The 21,593-nt window shown below is 57.7% G+C and overlaps 1 protein-coding gene and 1 long non-coding RNA gene across 3 annotated transcripts; one reads left to right on the top strand and one right to left on the bottom strand.

Annotated features, from left to right (window-relative positions):
* The first annotated feature begins 662 nt into the window (after positions 1-662).
* On the top strand, positions 663-13,849 carry CUNH8orf74 (chromosome unknown C8orf74 homolog). Its single transcript, XM_003479387.4, has 4 exons — positions 663-710; positions 1,907-2,099; positions 12,465-12,889; positions 13,498-13,849. The coding sequence occupies exons 1-4, from the start codon at positions 663-665 to the stop codon at positions 13,729-13,731; spliced, it is 900 nt and encodes a 299-aa protein (XP_003479435.1). The 3' UTR covers positions 13,732-13,849.
* LOC106025736 (uncharacterized) lies at positions 3,178-20,830 on the bottom strand. Of its 2 annotated transcripts, XR_010042676.1 has the most exons (3): positions 20,572-20,830; positions 16,378-16,505; positions 3,178-8,421 (listed from the first exon to the last, which is right to left on the bottom strand). It is a non-coding gene; the product is annotated as an uncharacterized LOC106025736 (long non-coding RNA). The 2 variants fall into 2 exon arrangements; XR_001199322.3 differs by lacking the exons at positions 16,378-16,505; positions 20,572-20,830 and adding an exon at positions 9,426-10,068.
* Positions 20,831-21,593: the final 763 nt, after the last annotated feature.

Genomic DNA, 21,593 nt, shown 5'->3' with positions numbered 1-21,593 from the left:
CGGGGAAGGTTGCTCTCATCCGGTATCCCCTGCGCTCTACACATGGGTGGGGAGCAGATTTGGCCCCAGGAGAGCCTCAGGCTCCTCCGCTCCCAGCACAGAGGCCAAAGTCTGGCAGGAGATGGCAGGAGATGGCGCCTCATCCCAGCAGGCCTGAGGGAGTTTGGGGGCACCCATGTGGAGTTACTTCCTGTACCCCAGAACACCATCATGATGCTAAAAATACAGAATCACAGAGGGTGGGCCAGTGAGGGAGGCTAGGTCCCAGGGGCGAGGCAGCAGTGAGTTGGGGAGATGGCGGCAGACACAGCTGGACCTGGAGATGACCCTGGGCTGGGAGGCTGGGCTGCCCAGCTGGAGCTGGAGGGCTGGGAAGGAGGAGGAGCGTATGCGCATGTGCATGCATTCATGTGAGTGTGTACATGTGCATGTGTCCAAAACTGCTCACTGCTGGACAGCACATGAAAGGCAGGAGCAGATGGAAGATGGGCTGGTGGTGCCCACACACATGGGTACAGGGCGATGACCCAGGCCCAGCAGAGAAAAGGGCCAGGAGAAAAGAGACCTCGAAGGCTGCCCGCACCCTAACAAAGCTAGCACCCAACCCCCGTTCTAGAACCTCCAGCATCCCACGAGGTCTCCCAGCAACCTGATGCAGGACCATGGCACTGTTGACACCCCAGGGAGTAAAGGAAGTCTTCCAGCTGCCGGTGAGGGAGGGAAAGCGGGTCTCTGGAGAGGTGTAACTTTGAGGGTCTAGGGAATAGTGTGTGCTGGGGTAGCTCTGGCGCTGGCCCAGCAGGAGGACACCATGGCCTTCCCCGGGCATATAAGCCCTCAGCCTATACCAGTGAGCGCAGCCAGGGCCTGGTCCTTAGCAGCCCAGGGCTTCCGGGGAAACCTCAGGTGCAGGGCCTGCAGGAGGGGAGAGGAGTGTGTGCCCCAGGGCCTCGGGATGGGACCCAGTATGGGGGAAGAGGGGCTCTGATGACTTGGGTGTCACCTGGGTCAAGAGGAATACTGCCACCTGGAGCGGGGCTGCTGGGGGCCGACGGCAGGGTGCTGGCTCCCCGGCCCCAGCTTTGCCACTGGTTCCCTTGAAGTGCTCCCAGAGCCTCTTGTTCTGGGACAGCAGTGCTCGTATTTATGTGTGTGGACCTCCAATCACTGCACACCTTTTCTTACCCCAAGAAGAAGTGCTGGGGTGCTGGTGGCATTCTGAGAGCCCTTCTGCAAGAGTCACAGAGCCTGAAGAAGGGGGAAAAGGGCCCCTCAACCAGGCTTTTCCTGGGCATCAGAGAGCCCGAAATTCTACTATTATAAGACTTAATCCTTGTCAGGTGTGGTGGTGAACGTTTGTGATCCCAAAAGGCTGGAGGCTGAGGCAGGAGGATCACAATTTCAAGTCTAGCCTAGGCAACTTAACAACTTAGGGAAACCCTATCCCAAAATTGAAAAAGAAAAGTAGAAAAGGTCTGGAGGTGTAGCTCGGTGTGAGGGTCCTGGGTTCAATCTCCTATATGGCAAAATTATTAGATAAAGCCTCCTTTCCATTAGTCATTTGTGTGTTAGTATAAATTTCATTATCAGACCAGTAAGATAGCTAGTTGAAAGTACAGTAGTCTAGAAAGGAAATCTTTGTTTTAGGGAAGGGAGAAGAAACGCCATAATTCAGAACTTCAAGCCTGTGGAAGCTCTCACTCCTAGCTCTCCAGTAGCTGGGATAAAAACTCACCAAGAAAGAGGAGCTCTTGACAAATGACTGGGTCCCCAGCAGGTGGTGGGGAACTGTCTAGAAACCAAAGTGCAATTCCTTCCAGGTGTTCCAGGCTCCAGGTGCTTTCTGGCCCTGGAGGGCGGGTGTATCTCCTGCCCTGGGGATAAATTAGGCCTCTGATTTCCGCAGAGACAGCTAGGCCGGGACCTCCTACGAAGACTTCTGCGCTGGGAGCCCCTGGATGAGTGGAGCGACCCTCGAGGCAGCATCCTGCTGGACGCCCTGTACGACTGCGTCCTCTTTGCAGCTGGCAAAGGCTTCCCATGGGTGGAGGTGGCACGGGTGGTCAAGTTCACAGATGAGCTGCTGGTGGAGACCAAAGGTAGTGGTGCTGGGTTGGGGGGTGGGAGATCGCTGCCGCCTGAAAGGAGCTGTCCTGGCTGTCCCCACACTGTGGTGGCACCAAGGTGGGCTGGCTTTTGTAAGGTGAATCGAGTGTGTCACCCACGCCCTCTATGGACTGCACCGGACCTAAGCAGCAGATTGGGGGGCGGTGCGCCTTCCTGTGCCAGCTTGGCGAAGCAGGATGCAGGTCCGGGGCAGTCGTCCCTGGAAAGGGACCCGTGGCTGAGTCGCAGAGTCATTCACTGTATAAATGCAGGAGGCATCAGTGCCACGGTCCCCCAGGGGTCACCCCCTCAGTGAGACCAGGCACCTCAGCCACAGCCATTCTCAGGCCCTGGGGTCCAGGCAGGACAGAGCAATGTTCTGTTTATACAGCCCCAGAGCGCACAGCCTTTATCAGACTTGTGTACACACACTGGGGCAGCAGCTCTGAAAATCCTTCCTCTTTAGACCTCTTTGGACTTGACCCTGGGCCATGCAGCCTGTGGTTTCCTCCTTCCCACCTCTGACACCTCTCAAAGTATGGGTGGTACAGATTGCAGAAGGAACTTCTCCCAGGCGGGTGAGTGCCTGTGCCTGACCTGGCTGTGAAAGAGCCTCCCAGATGAGCCAGAGAGTCCGTTGTCATGACTACGTCCTCTCCCTGGTTGTCTCAAGTTCCCAAGAGGCTCAGCTTCACCTAGACCAGTTCTCCAGAACTTGCTGCCAGGGATCCATCTTGGATATCACTTGTCTTCCCTGACGCTGCCATGGCTCCACTTGATCAGCTCTGGTTCTGCCCAAGCCAAGCCTTAAGCTTTTTCTTGGGGTAGGAAGTACTGAAATGGACCCCTGGGCCTTTGCATAGGCTGTGCATGCTTTGTGCCGCAACTTAGCATTCTAACCCTAACCTGGATCTTCTCTTTCCCTTGCTGTCCAGACCCATCTGGGCCACACTACCCAGGTTTGGACAGGGCCAGGGCCATAATTCCAAATGTTGACATTCTAAAAGCACTCAAAGCAACATCTTGAAAGATCACACCCCCCCAAAAAAAGAAAGATCAAAACCCAAAACCTATAAAAAATTACTTAGACATATGTATTATATATATATATTAGAAGGAAATTTGTTTGAGGAACATAAAAACTTCATATGACACCTCATGGGTCACTTTACCTAATAAAAGCCACCTATTTTTTGCAAGCACATACCCTCAGGCATTCTAGTGACATGAGCAAATGAACCATATCAATGAAGAAAGAGTTCTAAAGTGGAACATATAAACATCACTGTGGCCCAGCATGTCCCCTGTTGTGTAATCAAAGACATCCCTAGTGGTACACACCAATAATCCCAGCACCTGGGAGGCTGAAGCGGGAGGATCACTGCAAGTTTGAGGCCAGCCTGAGCTACCCTAAAAGACATCTCTTCATTTACTGAACCAGTTTCAAGATTTTTCCATGCATCCGGTCCTTAAATCACCATTGCCATGATGCACATTCAAGGAGCCACGTTTGCAAACCCTGCATAAATCAAACCAGCTCTCTCCAAAAGTCTTGACAAAGTCTGCCTCCTAGGCTGGGAATGAGGCAAAGATGAAATACGTGGCACACACATACAGACACACACACATAACTAATGCACGGCTTGTGGAACAGGCTGCACTAAAAAAAAGGAAAAAAAAAAAACTTTAGAAAGCTAGAAAGAAAATTCAATGGATGAAACTGTTAAGAGCCAGCCAGCCGACTTTCACCCTGCAGAGCACTCATGGAAGCCTCACGCCACTGTGAAGCTGCCTTTTCCTGGTAAATCACCCCCTTCTGCTGCTCTTTTCAAATTCTTCTGTGAGCTGAGAAGTGCCGACCTGAGTCCTGTTAGGCTTCCAGCTTTTCCCTCCAGGATGCTATGCTCTTCTGAGAGTCCCGTCCACCCACGCTCAGAACACACACTTGGCTCAAACAGCAACTCTTGTGCTCAAGCTTCTTGCACGAATATCTTCTCATCCTACCTGCATATAATTACTTTCCAGTCAGTGAGTACTTTGCTGGCGTCACTGGACAGGACACCGATGCAGACAGACACCCTGCTTGGAAACTCTTGTTTCTGTTGTTCTTGCTTGGTGTGGTGAAACCACTCACCTGAATTTTCTGTCAAACACACTGCGCTCGGTGCAAACACTAATTTTCTTGGTAACATGCAAGTTCGCCTTCAGCAGCCTTAAAGGCACACATTTCCACAACTGTCACAGTTTTCACACTCAAATGAAATCCGTTTTCTTCTGCAAAGTCTATCAAATCTCCAAATAAGCATAAAAGTGCTTCACTCTACCCGATATTAATACACAAGAAGTTTTAGAATTTGGGGATCTAATGGATATGAATTCTACACATTTCGTAAAAAATACCTAGGACTAATTTGAAAAGAAACTTCCGTTAGCTAGAATGAAGAATGTGCTGGCCTTTTGATTGCTGTTTTTGTCTTTTTTTTTTTTTTTTTTTTGAGTGCTACATTTGCTTAGGGTGGACTCAGATTCAGGGGCTCAAGTGATCCTCCTGCCCTCAGCCCCCCAGATAGCCGGGACCACACGCATGTGCCACCACACTCAACCACTAGCTTTGCTTTAGTCTTCTTGGTATACAGAAGTTGTCTTTTCCGACAGCCCAACCCCTAAGCAAAAGCACCATAGTAATGCGCTTCGGAGCCCGAAGGCCGCACAGGCAGCACTGTCTTTGGTTCACACGTCTCCAAGTCTATATATTCTCTGGCCAAGGCCAAGGTTTGAAGATCAGCATGGTGGTCTGTGTGGAGGGGCAGGAGTCACGCAAAATCAACAAATCTGAAATTCTCCTGCCAACCTCCAGAAAATGCGCTGAGTCCTTCCCTGCACTTGCACCTTCTCCTTCCCATGGGAATTGCAGTGCTTGGCTTTCAACTTCCAAGGGTTCCCTGTGGAGTCTGTCCCCAAGATCTCAGGGGCTCCTCATCAGGCTGCCGTAGCCCCAGCCCTCGCCCATCTCATCCCCGCGGCTACTGTAGGTGCGCGCGCGCACACACACACACACACACACACACACACATACACACGCCTTTCTGGACCATGCCAGCTTGAGCTTGGACAGCTGTCTGCACTGGTTCATTTTCATCCCCTCTGTGCCCTTGGTGCCGATGCACATGGCACTTCTGTGTTGGATGAAGAAATGAACAAATGCATGAATGAAGGCTCAGATCTCGAGCCTTGACTCACAGAGGTGCACGGGATGCAAAGTCAGGCAGTTCTGCAGTGTTTGCAGCTGGCGCTAGAGGCTCCATTAGGGGAGCAGGAGCTTTGAGGCATCGGACCTGCAGGCCGAGGTCCAGGTTCAAATCCTACCTTCTCCTGCACTGCTGCTGACTGTGGATGGGTGCACCCTCTGTGATAACAGTTCCCAATGCAGGAGCAGAGGTAGGACGAGACTGGGCAAACTGTGTTAACACAGCAGGTGACTGTCACACAGCAAGAGATCTGTCAGGAGCTACAGAGGGGAGACAGGCAGTCCCCACAGCCCACCATGAAGAGCCAGGGCTGCCTTCCCATGCTGTCCCCTCATCCCCACAGGGGTCTGAGCAGACAGAGGCTCCAGCAACTCTGGCAGCTTCCAATCCAGGCATCCCTCTCTATGACCTGGCTCGGCACTCGCTGGCCACAGGTACAGGAGCACACAAACCACTCGGTGTCCTCAGCCGGAGATGCCGACCACCAGGGGCAGGAGACTGGCAGGGATCTGTCAGTGTCTTCTATCTCTTCTATAGAGACCCCTGTCAGATCCCAGACACACGGCCAGTGTCCCCGCCCTGCATCCCACCCTGCCTCCTCCTGGGCGTGTCATGCTGCTCAATGTGTGGGTATTTCGGGGAGTTGGCAGGCCCCAGGCCAGCTCACTGGGGTTTCTGTTCCAGCTGACATCCATGCTGGCTGTGCTCCCCTTGGCAGGTGGCTTCCCTGGGGACACTTTGTTGTGGCTGATCTGGGGATGAGGGTGGGTAAGCTCTGTTTGTGAATTAGATAACACGAGGTTGGCAGACAGTGCGTAAGGAGGTTCATGTTTGCACAACAGTGACAGAGCTTTGCCAGGCTGGCTGCCAGCATAGCTTATCTCCTTGCCCAATCCAGCCCAGGACAGGGAGGGGAAGGGCCACCCCGGATTCAAAGCAGAAGCTGACTCGGTCCTGGCAGAAGGCTTGCCAGGATGTTCTGGCCTCTATTCCAGGCCCAAAGAAAGGATTCTTTGCTTGGCACCTTCTTGGCCAGCCTCCGGGAAGCCTTGGACCAATCACACCCAACTATCCCCTAAGGCAGAGGATGAAGTCACCGAGGGACAGAATTCTTCTCGTGTGGGATGCCCTGGTGGGAGGAAGTTGCAAGAATTTAGGGTGTCCATGAGGCCCTGCAGAGAAAGGGGGTGGCCTACCCTGCCTCCAGTTCCCCTCAGAGGAGGGCTGCAGCCCACACCCCCTGCTTACCTACAAGACCCACTGCAGCCAATGCCACTGCCACTGCAGCTTCCTGTCACCATGGACACCTGGCAGGCAGCGGCCTGGGATAGGAAGACCCCCTTTCCTGCTAGCCTGGCCACCAGATCCACAGGCTCATTGGAAGCCAGCCCCGAGGCCCAGCCCCAGGAGGTACACGGAGGCAAGCAGTCTGTCATGGTCCTGGCAGCTGCAATCCCACTCCCAGCCACTCTTGAGTCTTCAGGAAATATCACCCAGGCCACTATGGGATGGGAGGGCAGCTCCTGCCTGCTAAAGAGCCAAGGCCTGGAAGAAGCAATGACCCACCCCATGGTCTCCCGCAGGGCTCTTGCAGGACAGGCCTGGTTGTCCCACTGTCTGGACTGTCACCCCACACAGGGAGCTTCAGCAGGTACCTGAGGACTGGCCCTGTAGGGAGCAGTTGCTCTTCCCGAATCCTGGGCTGGACCTGTCCAACTGAAGCAGGATGAGTGCCCCCGCCTCTTAACTCAGCCAGGCGGGATGGGTCTGGATGCAGTTTCTTCACTGAGGTTTCTATAGAGACCATTGCCTGAGATCTGGAGAGAAAATTTCTTTGGAAAAATGGGTAGCTGTGATCTCAGGGATTCCTTGCTGGGTGTCTCAGGCCACATCACAGAATGCCACAGGCAGAGGACACTTTGTGTCTTCAAGAGCTGGAGGCTGCATGCACCGAGGCAGGCGTCAGCAGGGCCGGCTCCTCCTGAATTCTCCCCTGGGCTTGTGGACACTGTGTTCACCTCTGTCCCCATGCAGGCCTCCCTCTGTGTCCTAATCTCCTCTTCTCATAAGGACACCAGTCAGAGTAGATTAAGGCCCAGCCCAATGATCTCATTTAACCCTAATCACTGTTCTGAGGCCCTGGCCCCAATATACAGCCAGTCTGAAGTCCTGGGGGTTAATGTGCTAGGGACACAATTCAGCCTATAGCATAAGTGAGGACACAGCTCACCGGGGATGCTTGTCCATAAGGAGGTCAGAAACCAGCACTGCGTCCTGGGAATCCCACCCTGCTTTCCCTGGGCAGGCTGGCCTCGCCCAAGTGCAGCCTTTCACCTGCCCACAGCTGGGCACCATGGGTGAGAGGGTCACACCTGGCCTGAGGTGAGTAGGGTCAGGATTCAAGGACAGAGCACGCACCCCACCTCGTGACACTGCACCTTGAGCACGAGACCTGCACCTGGGGGCCGGAGAGAAGCCCTGCCTGCAGAAAGCGAGTACCTGGAATCGCCGGGTGAGAGACACCAGCGCTGTTTCCAATTGGGTCCCTGTCAGGGGTGGGGAGCTGTCCAAGCCCCCACAGGAAGAGGCCAGTGGGGGTGCATCCCAGGCCTGGAACAGAGGGTGACCAGTGTGTTCTCGCCTGGCCGTGCCAGCTGTGTGTGGACAGATGTGCAGTGCCCCGAGGCCAGACCTCTGGCACTCTGATGTGGCTCAGCTTGCTTGTTTCCTCATTCAGCTGGACGTGGGCTCACTCTTGGGTCCCCCAGGGGCGATTAGATGTGTGTGAAGCTGATTGTCAGGCTCCTGATGGTCCTCTGTCCCAGGGATGATGCTGAGGGTGTCTCCAGATCAGCCCTCATGACGCTGGTGTCAGCAGCAGAGGTTGGTCCGAGGGAACTGCAGCCACATTCTGGGCTCTGTGAGGCGCGCATCAGCTCCGTGGAAGTTGCAGCCTTCCCTATGGATGCCCAGAGGCCACCAGATCCGCATCTGCGCCTGACACAATCCAAGGACCCTCTCTCCAGCTCTGTGACCCAGCTGTCCTCTGCAAAGGGCCTCGTCCCTCCTAGGAGCAGAGGAACTCAGGATGAGCAGCTCTCTTTTCTAGAACAATCTTCCCCTGTCTCTGAAATCTGCTGCCTACTGGGCCCTGCCCTGCCCCATACATGTTCTCTAGGAGACACTGCCAGGTGGGGTTGCCAGGGTGTCATTCGCCTGGTTTTGAGGGCATGATTAGAAGAGCTGTCCCTTCCTCTAGAGGGGTCCTGGCCAACTGCCAGCTCCATTTCCCCTCCACCATCACTGTGAAGCCCTGTGCTGATCCCTCTCATCCAAGCCATCCAGCCACCAGGGCACAGACACCACCACCAATGCTGGGCCAGCAAAGGGCCATGTGTGACGATGGGGAGCAGAGGCCAGGCACGAGCCTGAGGCATTGCATCCCGCCCTACCCCTTCTGTCAGCATTGTGGGCCAGAACGTCCTGTGAAAACTGTGGCCCAGTGGGCTAGGATCCCTTCTGCCATCCACCTCTGAGATCTGCACAGAGGGACTGCAGCCGCTGGAGGCTGCGTGCCTCTGAGCAAATTCCTTAGCCTCTCGGAGCCTCAGATTTTCTGTGGATAGAGGTAATGGTGCCTGGCAGGCTCCCCCCCGCCAAGGGGCTGCGGTGGTCTAGGTGTTCTGTGGAGCCCCCTACCCCATCTCTTGCTGCCACAGTTCATTCCCAGAAGTGCCTCTGGGGGTGCCTGTCCTAGAGCAGAAAGGGACTGGTGCAGAGCTGGGGGAGGTAGGGCAGGGTGGGGTCTCCCTCAACCTAAATGCCCAGGGAAGAGTGGAGCCAGCTAGGCTTCTTCCCAAGCTGGTTCCTACCCTGAGCCAGTTCAGGGACAACCAGACTGCTGTGCTCGGGCCTTGTGCCCCTGGGCCCCCCATGCCTACCCACCCGCCATGAGGAGTGGCCCCTCTTCCCAGCCTCCATGCTGTCTCCCCTCCTCTCATCCAAAGCCCCACCGCACAGCCCTCAGCGCCCTCTGCCGCTCCTGCCCTTCCTCCGCTCCCCATTCCTCACCGCCTCCACTCCGGCCTGGCCTGCAGGTGCTGGCCCCCAGGGGCTTGGGGACCTGTCTTCAGGAAGTTCTCAGCAGTCAATGCAAATGAGGGCCACTCCCTGTTATTGAAGAGCAGCTCAGATCGGCAGGCACGGATCTGTTTGCTCGGCGGCTGGACTTAATCCCTGGGCTCTCTGAGTCACTAGGGCACAGGGAGCGGGGTCTGGAGGCCAAGACGGAGTGCCCATGAGCCAGCTCCAGATGGGCCAAAACCTGAAGCCCCGGCGGGCCGGAACAGCCTCTTGGGACTGGAAATCAGAACTCAGCCAGTACTCTGTCCTAAGATCCACACCAGTGTCTTGCTACCTCTGAGGCTCTGCTGTAGCCTGTGCCTGCGGTAAGGCAGCCCCTGGGAACCTTGAGCACCCTGTGCTGCAGACCTCGGGGTTGTAGTCTGGGCCCTGTGCACAGTCGCCAGGGGCTTCCAGGAGAGGCCTTGGCGGAGGGAGCAGATGCGGCCACCCACGGGGAGCAGCAGTGGCTCCCACCCCACAGAGGAGGAGCAGCACCCAGGAGCTGGAGGAGGGCAGATGAGTCACCTGGAGCAGTTCCCACACAGTCCCTCCCCAAGGGCCTGCAGCTCGGCTTCGATGGTCACAAGAAGGCGATGCTCCACCCACCCACCCCCACCCCCCGTGGCCTGTCCTTGGCCATCCTTGTCCCCTTGCACTCTGCCCCTGAGCCCCTTTGGACCCCCTGGCCCCCATTCCTTGCCTCTGCAGGGCTCCACAGCTCAGCTGCAGCTCTTCCCCTTTGGAAACATCCGGAGAGACTGCCTGCAAAAATTGGGGTGCAATCCTGGGGGGTCCAGGCAGGCCTGAAGCTCATTCTTGAGTGTCCCAGGGCTCCGAGGCCAAGTCCAGCCCTTCCATGTGGCCTGCAGACACTTCCTGAGCTCCTCTGTCCAAACTGGAAACCTGAGGTCTTTCTGTCCCCATCTCAGGCCTGCAGAGCACAGCTATGCCTTCAAGAACCAGCTCCATGGGGTCAAGTGCAAAAGCGCAGGCATCCTGGGCCCTGCTGGCCGCGGCCTCCGCCTGTTCACACCACATCTGGGTCCTGAACGCCGGAGTACTCCAGCCTGTGGGCCTTCTGTGTTAGGGGTGTCTCTTCCCTCCCCAAAATCAAAAGGGGTGCAAGCAGGATGCCCACCACTGCCAAGCAGCACAGTCTTTCTGAGATGGGGCCAGGACTCATGGAAGAGTGCCACGTGATCCTGATGGCAGGACTGAGGGCCACTATTATGGGAGCACACGTCCTTGCCCATCACCTGTGGGACAGCAGTGTGACACTCAAGGGACCCCCCGCCTGGGGAGGAACTGGACACTGTCTCCAGGTGGCCTGAGGCAGGGCTGAGCCTTGGAAACCACAGGCCATTGCTGTAGTTGAGAGGTTTTGGCCCTCTGAGGACACCTGTGTCCAACGTGTAGGGTAGGGAAGCCCAGCAGGGACAGGGTGGCCCAGAGCACTTGGGCGACCTGCCCAGAGTCACTCAGGTGTGCAGTGGTGAAGTGAGGCACAGCACCCTGACCTCTGGACAGCTTCTGGAGTGAGTGTGCCCTGTCCCTGGTCCCAGGGTACCCCAGACAACTGTCACCTGTCCCTGCTGGAGAGAAGCTGCTGCCTCCAGCCTGGTCTCTGGCCTGCTTCAATGCCTCCAAGTCCCTGACTGCCACTGCCCAGCTCCTGCTGGACACCCATGCCTGCCTCTGGGCACCAGTGCATCAGCTGTTTGTTTTCTAGGCGGTGACCCCACATGCCAGGTGTGGCCCCTCTGGGCCTCACACTGCTGCCTCTGCTCCTCGGGGAGGACCTGGCCCCCTGAGTGCTATTCTCTGTCACACTCTGCTCCTCTTCACCTGCCCTGTGATCCACTGGCAGGGACAGCCAGGGCAGGTATCCACCTAGCACAGCCCCAAGGGGCCAGGCACAAGCCCTCGCAGCAGGGGGCAGGTGTTCACAGGCTCCAGGACAGTGTAACAAATGAGCCTTTCGGGCCCGACAGACAGGAGGAAGAGTGGAATCAGGAGAGACTCCCTGCCCTGACCCTGCTGCAGGCCATAGTGCGGCCAGCCAGGCCTCGGATTGTTCCCAAGTCTGCAGACTCAGTGCAGCCCTGAGACGGATGGAGCACACCCAGCACCTCCACCTGTGTGTCCAGGCCCTGCCCCGTCCCTGGGAGGGTGAGGTGGGTCTTCCCACAGATTCTACTGTCGAAGGAAGACTGAGAGCAGGATCCTGGGGGCCCCAAGAGTCCTACAGGACACGCAGCTCAGGGGGACAGGCTTGAGCGCTCCCAAGAGGAGAGGCAGAGGGAGGGGCGCAGCCGTGCACGGACCGGGAGCTCCAGGAGCACAGGCTTGGGGAGTCCAGGTGCAGGGGAGACGTGGACACTGCAGACCGGTGGCTGTGTAAGAACCAGGGCTCCCCACATGGCTATGTCCCCTCCTCTTCTGCCCAATACGTGTCACCGGATGAGCCTGCATCTGGCCACCGCCCCTTTACAAACCTATCACTGCTGGCACCCTGCCTTACCCCTGCTTGGCACTCCTGAAGGACACTGGAAGGGAATGGGCCCTGCCCCCCGCATCCCCAGAGCTGACCTGTTGCTCGGGGTCAACACCATCTGTCTGACTGCACCGAGTCACCAGTCTGGCCTTTCCCCAGTCAGTACCACTTTTCCTGTCCTGTTTCCATACCCTCATGGCCCTCTAAGGAGTTCAAAATAGAAACAGCATAACGCTCAGCCGAAGTAAGCCTTGGCAACAGGGTTAAAAGGCAAAACTCAAGGAGTGGGATAATCTAAAAGAGAAAAATGGGATAAATATGTTATGGCCATAATGCCATGACCAACCCTCTGAGCTTCCCAAAAGCCGAGGTGAGAAGGGAAATGTGGAACTCTCCACAGCTTTCAGTGCTAATGGAGAATGAGCTAGACACAGGCCTCGGAGGCCAGCCACTGCTGGGCCTCACACTGTGCTGGCCCTCTGTGCCCGCAGGCTGCTCCTCCATCACAGAGGCAGTGACCATCCTGGGGAACAAGCTCGTGGACTACCAGCGGCACTTCACTGCCAGGGACCTGCTGGCCCTCTGTGACTACTCCCACAACACCTTCATCCGCCACTTTCGGCTCTACCAGTATGTCCTGGGCCAGGCCCGCACCGTCCACCTGACTGTCACCCACCTGGAGGTCTGCACACCGCCCCAGCCCCTGCCGCTGGCCGAGGGCATGCACAGGGACATGTGGAATCACCAGCAGCAGGTGGCTGCCCTGGAGGCCACCGAGGAGCAGAAACGCAGGGAGCTGCGGCTCCTGAGGGAGGCGCTGCGTGAGGAGGAGGGGCGCCTGCTGGAGCAGACCTTTGCTAGCATGCAGCCCCAGGGCACTGAGGGGACACAGCCGCACCAGGGCCTGTGCAGAGAGGTGAGTCGGGCCCCGTCCCCTGCCCCGTCTCCAGGCTGTATGTGTGTCTGGTATCTCTCGCCGGCCCTGGTGGACTTTGCCACACAAAGTCCCTGCTGACTGGAATCCAGGGCTCTGCTTTAGCAATGGGGAGCTGAGGCACAGAGGACTCAAGTTTACCCAGAGTCACCTCGCTGAGTTTATGGCTGGTCTGAAGTCCCTCGCTCCTGGCTTGGCCTGTGCTCCTTCTGGCAGCTCCAGGATACCGGGGCACACCCAGAGCCTGAGGGAGGGGGCACAAGGGTCTCGTGCCAGCATGGAGGATGGAAGCGGGTGCTGCCCAGGGTTGGTGGCTCTCTGAAGCTATTTCCTGTCCCCTCCTCGAAGCCCCCAGAGGACCTGGGGATGTGGGAGTGGGGCAGTGTCCAGCAGAGCTCACGGAGAGCAGAGTAGAGCACGCTGCCGCATGAGCTTGGCCTGAGAGCTTGGGAAAAAATGGCACCACACACGGGGCAACCACCACTTGCGGCCCGAGGGGAAAAGGCAGGGAGCAGTGACTGGAACCCCGAGAGGACAGGGGACAGGAGGCGAGGCTGTCCCTGACTGTGTCCCCACCCGTGTCCCCACAGGCGCTGGAGCACCTTGTCCACGAGGCTGTTGGCATCCAGATCAAGAGCCTGGGGCAGCGGCTGCAGTGTGAGGTCCAGATGGCCTTCAACATCCTGGACCTGCGGCTCCAGAAGCAGCTGCTGAGTCTCAACGTACCCCTGTCCCCCCTGCCCCCCAGCCCAGGCCAGCTGGGCCCAGAGAATGCTATCAAGTCCCACAGGGCCCATCGACAGAAGAAAGCCAGGGCTAAGTAGCCTGAGTCCCAGTGACCACCACCCTCAGGGACTGGGAGGTGAGCTTTGGGGTGCACTCAGCACCCCACTGATCAGACGTTCCAGCAATTAAAGGAAACAGAGCCACGTGTGTCTGCGGTCTGCCTTGGGCACTGTTTCTCACCCTTGTGGGTTCGAATTGGCACCACATGGCTGGGTGCAGGGCTTGGCTCCATGATCAAAGGTTCAAGCAGAGCAGAGCGAGGGGGATCCCAGCCCCCAGCTGGCAGAACCACTGACCCCAGGAAGCTCAAGCCCAAGATTGGGGCCTCTCCTGTGCCTCCACCCCAGACCACCGAACCTGTGCCAACAGCTGTACAAGTGCTGTAACTGTTGGTTCCAGGTGGCAGTGTCCCCCCATCAGGGATGTCAGGACCTTATACACTATCACTTCCCAAGCAAGTCAGAGAATGAGTCACCCTGGCCGGCTGGGACAGCTTCGGCCTGACCTCTCTCCTCCCCTGGGGGGCCCACCACCCCTGCACCCTATCCTCAGGACCCAGAGGTCTGAGCCCTTCACCACAGGCCCTTCAGGCTCAGAGCTGGCCATGGTGGGCCCTGGCACTGCCCCTCTTTCAGAAGGGACCCACTTTCCTGGTCACCCACTTCTGTAGGGACTCAGCATGGTCAGGCTTGTCTACTTAGCACCAGCAGAGCCACCTGAGGGTGCAAGGAGAAATCGGTTCCCATGGTGCCCCCACAGAGCTGTGCCCCTCACTTGGGAGGGCTGGGGTCTGAGCAAGGCTGTCAGCCCCACAGCGGGTGTGATGTTAGGGAACGCTGCAGAGTGTGAGAAGATGACTGCACCGGGAATGTGAGGGAAATCTGACCTGCCTCGGCCCCTAGAGGCGTGGATGACTGACTTCAAGACCAGCAGAGGAGCCCTGTGGCCAAGGGGCAAGGCTATAATGGTCAGCAGCTGGGCAACCTCTAGGAAAACCCTATCCAGGACACTGAGCCACCTTCTGGTGGACCCCAAACCAGTGCAGTGGCCCCCAGGCCTTGTGCCGTGGGAAGGTGGGACCGTGAAAAGAACAGCTGCTGTGCCAGCGTTAGCCTGGGGCACCAATGGGAGCCCAGCAATAGAGGGAGGAGTTGTGTGCTCTGGTTTTCCACAGGGTCACATCCTGGGCGACACTGCTGTCCCGGTACTGGGCTTGCTTTAGCTTGCATTGTCCCAGCCATGCCTCTGTTGAGCGGAGGGCAATTAAGACTGAGTGAGAGGAGAAAGCTTCTCCAGCACATGAGCTTGGCGTGCATACACTTTTTGGCGTGACAGCACGAGGGGACCTCTGGGGCCAAGCCTGGGGCCCTCCCTGGGACACGAGATGCAGGCAGCCACAGCAGCAGAGGACAGGCAGCCCCTCCCCTGGTTGGGGTCGAGAGGAGGATCCTGCACTGCTGCTTGGGCCTCTGGATGGGAACAGGGGACGCTGAGCCAAGGTGAGCGGGAGCAAGCAGGGGTTGCGGGGCTGCAGGTGGTGGGGAGCCCACCACCCCTGCACCTATCCTCAGGACCCAGAGGTCTGAGCCCTTCAGCACAGGCCCTTCAGGCTCAGAGCTGGCCAGTGCTGATCTTACTGTTTCTTCCCCCTCTATGTTCAATAAAGCCTTTGGCAGCAGAGAGTTGGAAGAGGAGAAGTGAGCCCGAATATGAGAGGGAACTATCAGGACTTTTTCTCTTCCAACGAGGCTGACCTGTGCACCCCCGCTTTCCCCCCAAACATGTTCACCCTGCACCCGGAGCCTTCTAGCGGTGTCCCCGAAGTGGAATAGGAAGGCACCCAAGAGCCTGAGCATCAATGGAAACTCCATTTCAGAAACAGGTCAGCGCTGCCCACACTGCCGGCAATCCTTCTGGAAACTGCTGCTCTGTTGCAGGCGGAACCCTCTTGGACTTGGTAATTCTATCAGAAATCTCGAGACTTTCAACGCTAAGGACGAAAGTACCTGTTTTTGATGTGATAGCACAAATGTAAACGTGTATCTTAGTGCCTCAGTAAAAGCAACATTCTCCTTATTGTACCAAAAACAAAACAAACAAACAAACAAAACACCCACAGGAATGGAGTGTAGCGTTGCTCACGTACCAGGGACAAACAAAACAGAAACGAGGATGGAAGTGGGGAGAAGGCAGCGACCAACCTCAGGAGCAGCGAGGGCTCCTCGCTTGAGGCACTGGGCATGGGACAGCTGAGCTTCACATGTGTTTGCTGCGCCCTGTGTGCGAACTGCCCGATCGCGCGTACCAGACATTGCTGGGCACCGCGCTGCGTCGCCACACCAACCAGCAATTAAACAAGATCCTCCTTGAGGGGCTGCGCCACACCAAGGCCATAGCTGGTAGGCAGACCTTGGGGGAACCTTGGGGTGCAAGTAACTTCACTGCCAAGGACGGTAAGTGCCAATGTATGCAGGACTGAGAAAAGACACAGCAGGTGCCCTACAGAGAGCACAATCCAGCGGTCCTTTCTCCTGGGGGCTCCCAGCCACCCTGCCTCCCTCCCTGACTAATGGGTAAGCTCCTTTCCTGAGTGGCCCACAGTCACCGGCCCCAGTGGTTGGACCGGACACAGGCACGTGAGTCAAACTGGACCAATCACAATGCACCGTCGTCACCCTACATACCACACACCCCATCACGATGGCCAATCCCAGGATTTTTCTCCTTAAATCTTCTCCAATCATTTCCCTTTGCTTGTGAGGCTCCAAGGCTTCCAGGAAGTCAGAGCAGCCTATGGTGTGGAGCTTCCAGCCTGAAAGAAGGAAGGTACCAGGCAAAGAGAAGCAAGAGAGGGAGGGAGAGAGAGAGAGGAGGGAGACTTGAGAGTTTGGATCCTTAATCCAGCAACCCTGAGGGCAGCTCCACCCTGCCAGGCAGTGGTTTGGTTTCGTGTGCCAACATGCAACACCCACTATTTGACTGAGGTCAGTGAGACGGGCAGGGCAGGGGAGGGAGGCTTCAATAAAACAGATGAGGAAACTGAGGCTCAGGCAGGTGGAGTGATTGCACAAGGTCACTTGACTAATAGAGGGCAAAGCTGTGACTGAAGCAGCCAAACCTTCTACCCGCCCAGGTGACAGCTCTCCCCCTGTGTTCTCCTGCCTCACAGGGCGTAGTCCCTTAGAGAGCCCTGCCTCCTGCCCTGGCCTCTGAGAGAGACCAAAGGGTCTACTGTCGGTGCACCACTCTCCAGGGCCAGCAGGGCTGCTGCCCTCGAAACCAGAAATGCCCAGCAGAGGCCTCCTGGTGTGTTTTCTAAATTTCTCGAGTTCTTCTGCTCTTACTCAAAAGGACACACAGGCCAGGACAGTGGCCCATGTCCTTCCGAAGGCCCCTGCCTTCCCGGACACCCTAAGATGTCACCGTTCCAGGGTTCACGGGCCACCGTGGGACTTAGGCCACAGACTTTTGAAGCTGGACCAGGCCCCGCCCCCCGGGCACCATGCGGCCCCAATGGCCCAGGCTGCCCGGGTGATTCCTTCTGAGGACCCCACACTCCGAGTTTTATGAAAGAGTCAGGCCAGACCGGAGGCCTCGCTGCCTCTCTAGCAAAGTGAGGCGCTGTCAGTCACAGACAGAGCCACCAGGACTCCCCAAGAAGCACTGCCGAGGGCCAGGCAAGACCACATGGGAAGTCTTGGGTGTAGGGCCGGCTTGCAGGTGGTGCAAACTCGTGGCTGCCCTTGGGTGCAGCATCCCAAGGACTGGCCAGTGGAACCCAGTGGTTAAAGAACGTTGGGGGATCGCACGTTCCCATTTCAAAAGAGGACCATGGACCAGGTGGCCTGTCCTGAAGCTGCCAACTCGTAGCAAGGCCTGCTGCTATTGACCTGTGTTTCCTGGAATGCTCCATGTCCTCCACCAGGCCTGATCTGGTGCACGGGGACAGGAAGTTCACATCCTGTGTGGTCACAGTCCAGTAGGGTAGAGAGGGATTCATGTGACAGTGTCCCCCAAAGCTCTGCACATTGGCAGGCCTGGGTACCCCAGGGCCTTTGCCTGTCCCTCCCAGGAAGAGACATTTCTGCCCCAGCATGACAGCACCTAGGGCAGCTTCCCAGCACTCAGGGCGGCAGGCGAGCCAAGCTGCTGAGTCACTCTCAGCCCCCTGCCGAGTCACTTCCCTCCTGGGCACCTGGGGGGAAATGAAAGTGGAGGTCCCTGGGTCTTGGCCACTTGGGTGGGGCCCGGATCCTCAGGTGGCCTTTCCCAGCAGGGCTGACTGGGGCTGCCTGAGGGGGAAGGGTCCGGATGACATGGGGAAGCCAGGACAGGACCTCTGACATAGGGCAGGGTGTCCTGTCCTGCCTTTCCCCACTCCACAGAGACCGGGTGGCACTGTGCTCCGTCGGAGCTTTGGCTCTCCATTTAGGGCAAAACTGAGGGCAGGGGTTGGGGGCTACAGAAAGCCCCCTTGGGACCCCTGGCAGCCACCAGGAGCCACCTTGACTGAGTGCCCCCTCACACATCTCTCTGTCCCCCCCCCACTCTGTGGCCCTGTACCCCCCTGGTTCACTGCGTGCACTGAGGTATACCGTACAGTATATTACGACACAAGAGTTTGTAATTGGGCATGGAAAAGGTACCACTACCAAGGAGAAACCAGTGCTATCTGTCAGCACCTGGCCCTGAGCTCTGCCCCAGGAGATCTGGTGACCCTTTGTGTCCCCCGAGTGATGTCTGCACACTCCCTCACTGTGCTCTGCTGGGGAAGGCATTCTGGATCCTTCTGGTTCCTGCCTGATGGCCCAGGGTAGGGTACACACACGGCCTAGGAAGCGGCAAGAATCCAAGGGAAAATGACATTTTTCTAGGATCAACAAGAGGCGATGATATTGGGAATTTCTTTCTCATCTCCTGAGCTGTTCCCGCTACTTCTGTTTATGACCGTCACCTGCAGCCTCCTGACTAAAGCAGTGCCAATTTACAGGGAAACTGAGGCACAGAGAAACAATGCCATTGGTGTAAGAGGAAGCCAAGCAGTGGGTGGGATGGCCTGCGTTTGAGCGCTGAGGGACCATTCTGCCCGTGAAGGTACCGTGCCCTGATGGGACCCTTTCCCAGGTTAATACATTGCCAGACTATCGGGAGGAGAGAACTCAAAGAGACTGCACTTCTATCAACACACGCTCAATGCCACGTGAGGCTTATGGGAATAGACGGCCTGGAAGGGGATAGGGATGGGTGGCCGGGGTGGGTGGATGGGGGATGTGCTGAAAACACCTCTGAGAGGGAAATAATGCTGCTGTGTTCTTAGACAAGAAGAATCTACTATCAGCAGGTGTAGGGGAGGCATTTCAGCCTAGGAAAAGCCTGTGCAAAGGCTCTGAGGTAGAGGAAACAATCCATTTCAGCATTTGCTATGGGTGCACTCCAAGTGAGGAGAACTTGGCCTGGTAAGCTGGGACTGCATGAAGAAAAGCTGTGAGAAGTCTGTGCCTCACTGTGTTGGCTTTACTGGGTGAGCAAAAGATTTTACCCAAAAAATTTCTTGTGCTTTTTTTTAACCTTATAGCTGGACAAGAGGGTGGAGATCAGGGCAGTTGCTGGCAAGAGATTGGGTGAGGGTCTGGAGGGGCTACAGGGGATGGAAGGACAGACTCTGGGAACCTGGGGCCTGAGCCCTGGCTCCCATGAGTGCTGGAGGGGCTGGCACAGCCTGGTATTCCTGGTGCCAGGGTCACGGGAGGATCTTCAGGCGGGGTGCAGGTGGCAGTGGGGGGTACAGGGGGAGGCCTCTTGCTCCATCCTGCCAGCCCAGTAACCAAGCGGGTGGGCGGGCAGAGGCTGAGGCTCGGGCAATGTGGGCAAGGCAGGGCAAAGCTCAGGGAGGTGGGGCTGGCCAGGGACTCTGGGAATGGGGCCAGGCCAGGTGTCAGGGGCCCTGTGCCCGGGGCAGTGGGGGCCAGAGGGTGCTGCAGGAGGAGATCTTGCCCAGATGCACAGCTGCCTCTCCAGCCCACTCTGCATGGCTCCGGGCCTCACCAGCAGGCTCTGCACAGCAGAACCCCTGCTGAGGGACCCCCCATCACCTCCTCCATGCAGAAGCCAGGGCAGAGAGCTGGGGACCCTTCATGCTTCCTCACCCCCCATCCCACCCCAGGGCTCCAGGAGCTGGGGTGTGCTCACTGGAGGAAACTGAGTCCTGCCTCCTGACTTACCAAGGCCCAAAGAGGGGATACGAGTGGTTCAGCATCATGCAGCAGAGAGGTGATTGAATGGGCCTAGGACGCATGTGGTGAAAAGGCTTAGACCTCGATCTCCCACCCTCCACCAGCCTCTCCATGCTCACAGCCCTGCAGTGCAGTGGCCCTGTGCCATGCCCCCCGCCAACCAGGGAATTCCCCAGCTCCTTGTGCTGCCCATCCCTGTGTCGGGGCGGGGGCGGGGGCTGGGGTGCAGCCAGGTGGGCCGGGTGGGAGAGAGACCTGGCTGGGGGCCCAGAGGCAGCACAGCTCCTCCTGGGCAGGTGCTGTCTCCTACCAGCCAGGCGGGAAGGCCCTGGGACACTGTAGTCCCCGCATCCAGCACTGTGACCTTGCTGGCCCCATGTACAGAGCAGATTGGCTTCCCTGTCTGTTCAGGGGCCCGAGAGCACCTGCATCAGGATTGCTGTGATGGCACTGGAAACACCACAGACTGTTGGGACCATCAAGGGGAGGATGGAGCCGGGGTTGGCCCATGAAGGCACCCAAAAGAAGGAGCTATTCTCCCAGCCACCCACCTTCCCCTGTTTGTGCTGCCCTGGGGATACTGCCATCCCCATGTCCAGTCCTCAGTCCTAGGGGGAGGGGCCCCTCAGCTCCCCTGGGGCTCACCTCTTCCGGAACAGGAACAGGATGCAGGTCAGAGAGGGTGGCCCCACTCCGTCCATACAGCTATCCACACTCAGCCCATAGCCCCTGTCCTGCAGGGTCTCTCCGAGGCAGTAACCAAGAGCAACCGAGCCAACAGGAGGAGGCAGAGGAGGCATATCGGGGACCAGGACCAACTGAATTTTCTAACCTCAGGCTGGGGACTGGCCAGTCACACTGGGGGTGGCAGTCACTGGCCTCCTGGGAGGCTGGGGCTTTGAGCAAAAAGAGGGCTCAAAGGTGGGGTGGGGCCCCGAGGTGGGGCCCCAAGACAGCGGCAGGGCTTGGGTGGGACCCGGGGACTGCAGGCTGTGCACTTCCTGTGACTGTGGCCTCTGGACAGGCGGGGAGGAAGGCAAGGCGGGCTGATCCGGAGCAGAGATTTTCTTCCTCACCAGGCTTCCCTGAGCAAGGCCGAGGCTTGAAGGTGGCCAGCCTGGCTCCCTGCACAGGGCTGGTAGCTTATCAGGCAGGAAACACTGGGCCCCGCCACATCCTCCTGCTCCTGCCAGGGCAGCTCCTGTGGGCAGGAAAGTGCTCTGCTCTGTGGTGGTGGCTGCTCCTCGGCCCTCAGCTCCTACCACCAGCCCTCCCTCACCTGGCTCTGTCCCCAGCCACCACAGCTGGGGTACATGCTGTGCCCCTGCACACTGCATGCACAGTAAGGTGGGCACACAGGGTGGCACTGGCTACCAGGGATGTCAGCCCCTGCCTGCAGAAACCACCAGCAGCGTCCAGGCTGGGACTTGGCCTCCCGAGGCTTCTTCCTGCCTGTGTGTTCTGGGCTAGCAGCCATGCACAGGAGCTGGGCTTCAAGAGGCCCCTTTGGCCCCACTCCTCCCTGAACCCCGGGCCCAGCCCCTGTCCTGAGCCCTGGGAGCCTTTGGGGAGAGTGGGAGGGAACCGCCCTGCAGCCACCACCCTGGCCTGCTCGCCTTCCCCATCCTCCCCCAGGTGCTTGGCTGTTCATTCCCAGGCAAACCCCT

Source organism: Cavia porcellus, unplaced genomic scaffold (assembly GCF_034190915.1).
Source record: "Cavia porcellus strain 051 isolate PalLab524CR breed Dunkin Hartley unplaced genomic scaffold, mCavPor4.1 scaffold_24, whole genome shotgun sequence".
Lineage (NCBI taxonomy): Eukaryota > Metazoa > Chordata > Mammalia > Rodentia > Caviidae > Cavia > Cavia porcellus.
Note: the sequence above shows the minus strand (reverse complement) of the source record. Positions and strands in the feature narration are given on the sequence as shown.

Excerpts from the sequence above, each read along its gene's own strand:
- CUNH8orf74 (XM_003479387.4), top strand. The coding sequence starts at position 663 with ATGGCACTGTTGACACCCCAGGGAGTAAAGGAAGTCTTCCAGCTGCCG. Across the intron at positions 711-1,906 it reads AGGAAGTCTTCCAGCTGCCG|AGACAGCTAGGCCGGGACCT; the intron begins GTGAGGGAGGGA and ends TGATTTCCGCAG. Across the intron at positions 2,100-12,464 it reads GCTGCTGGTGGAGACCAAAG|GCTGCTCCTCCATCACAGAG; the intron begins GTAGTGGTGCTG and ends CTGTGCCCGCAG.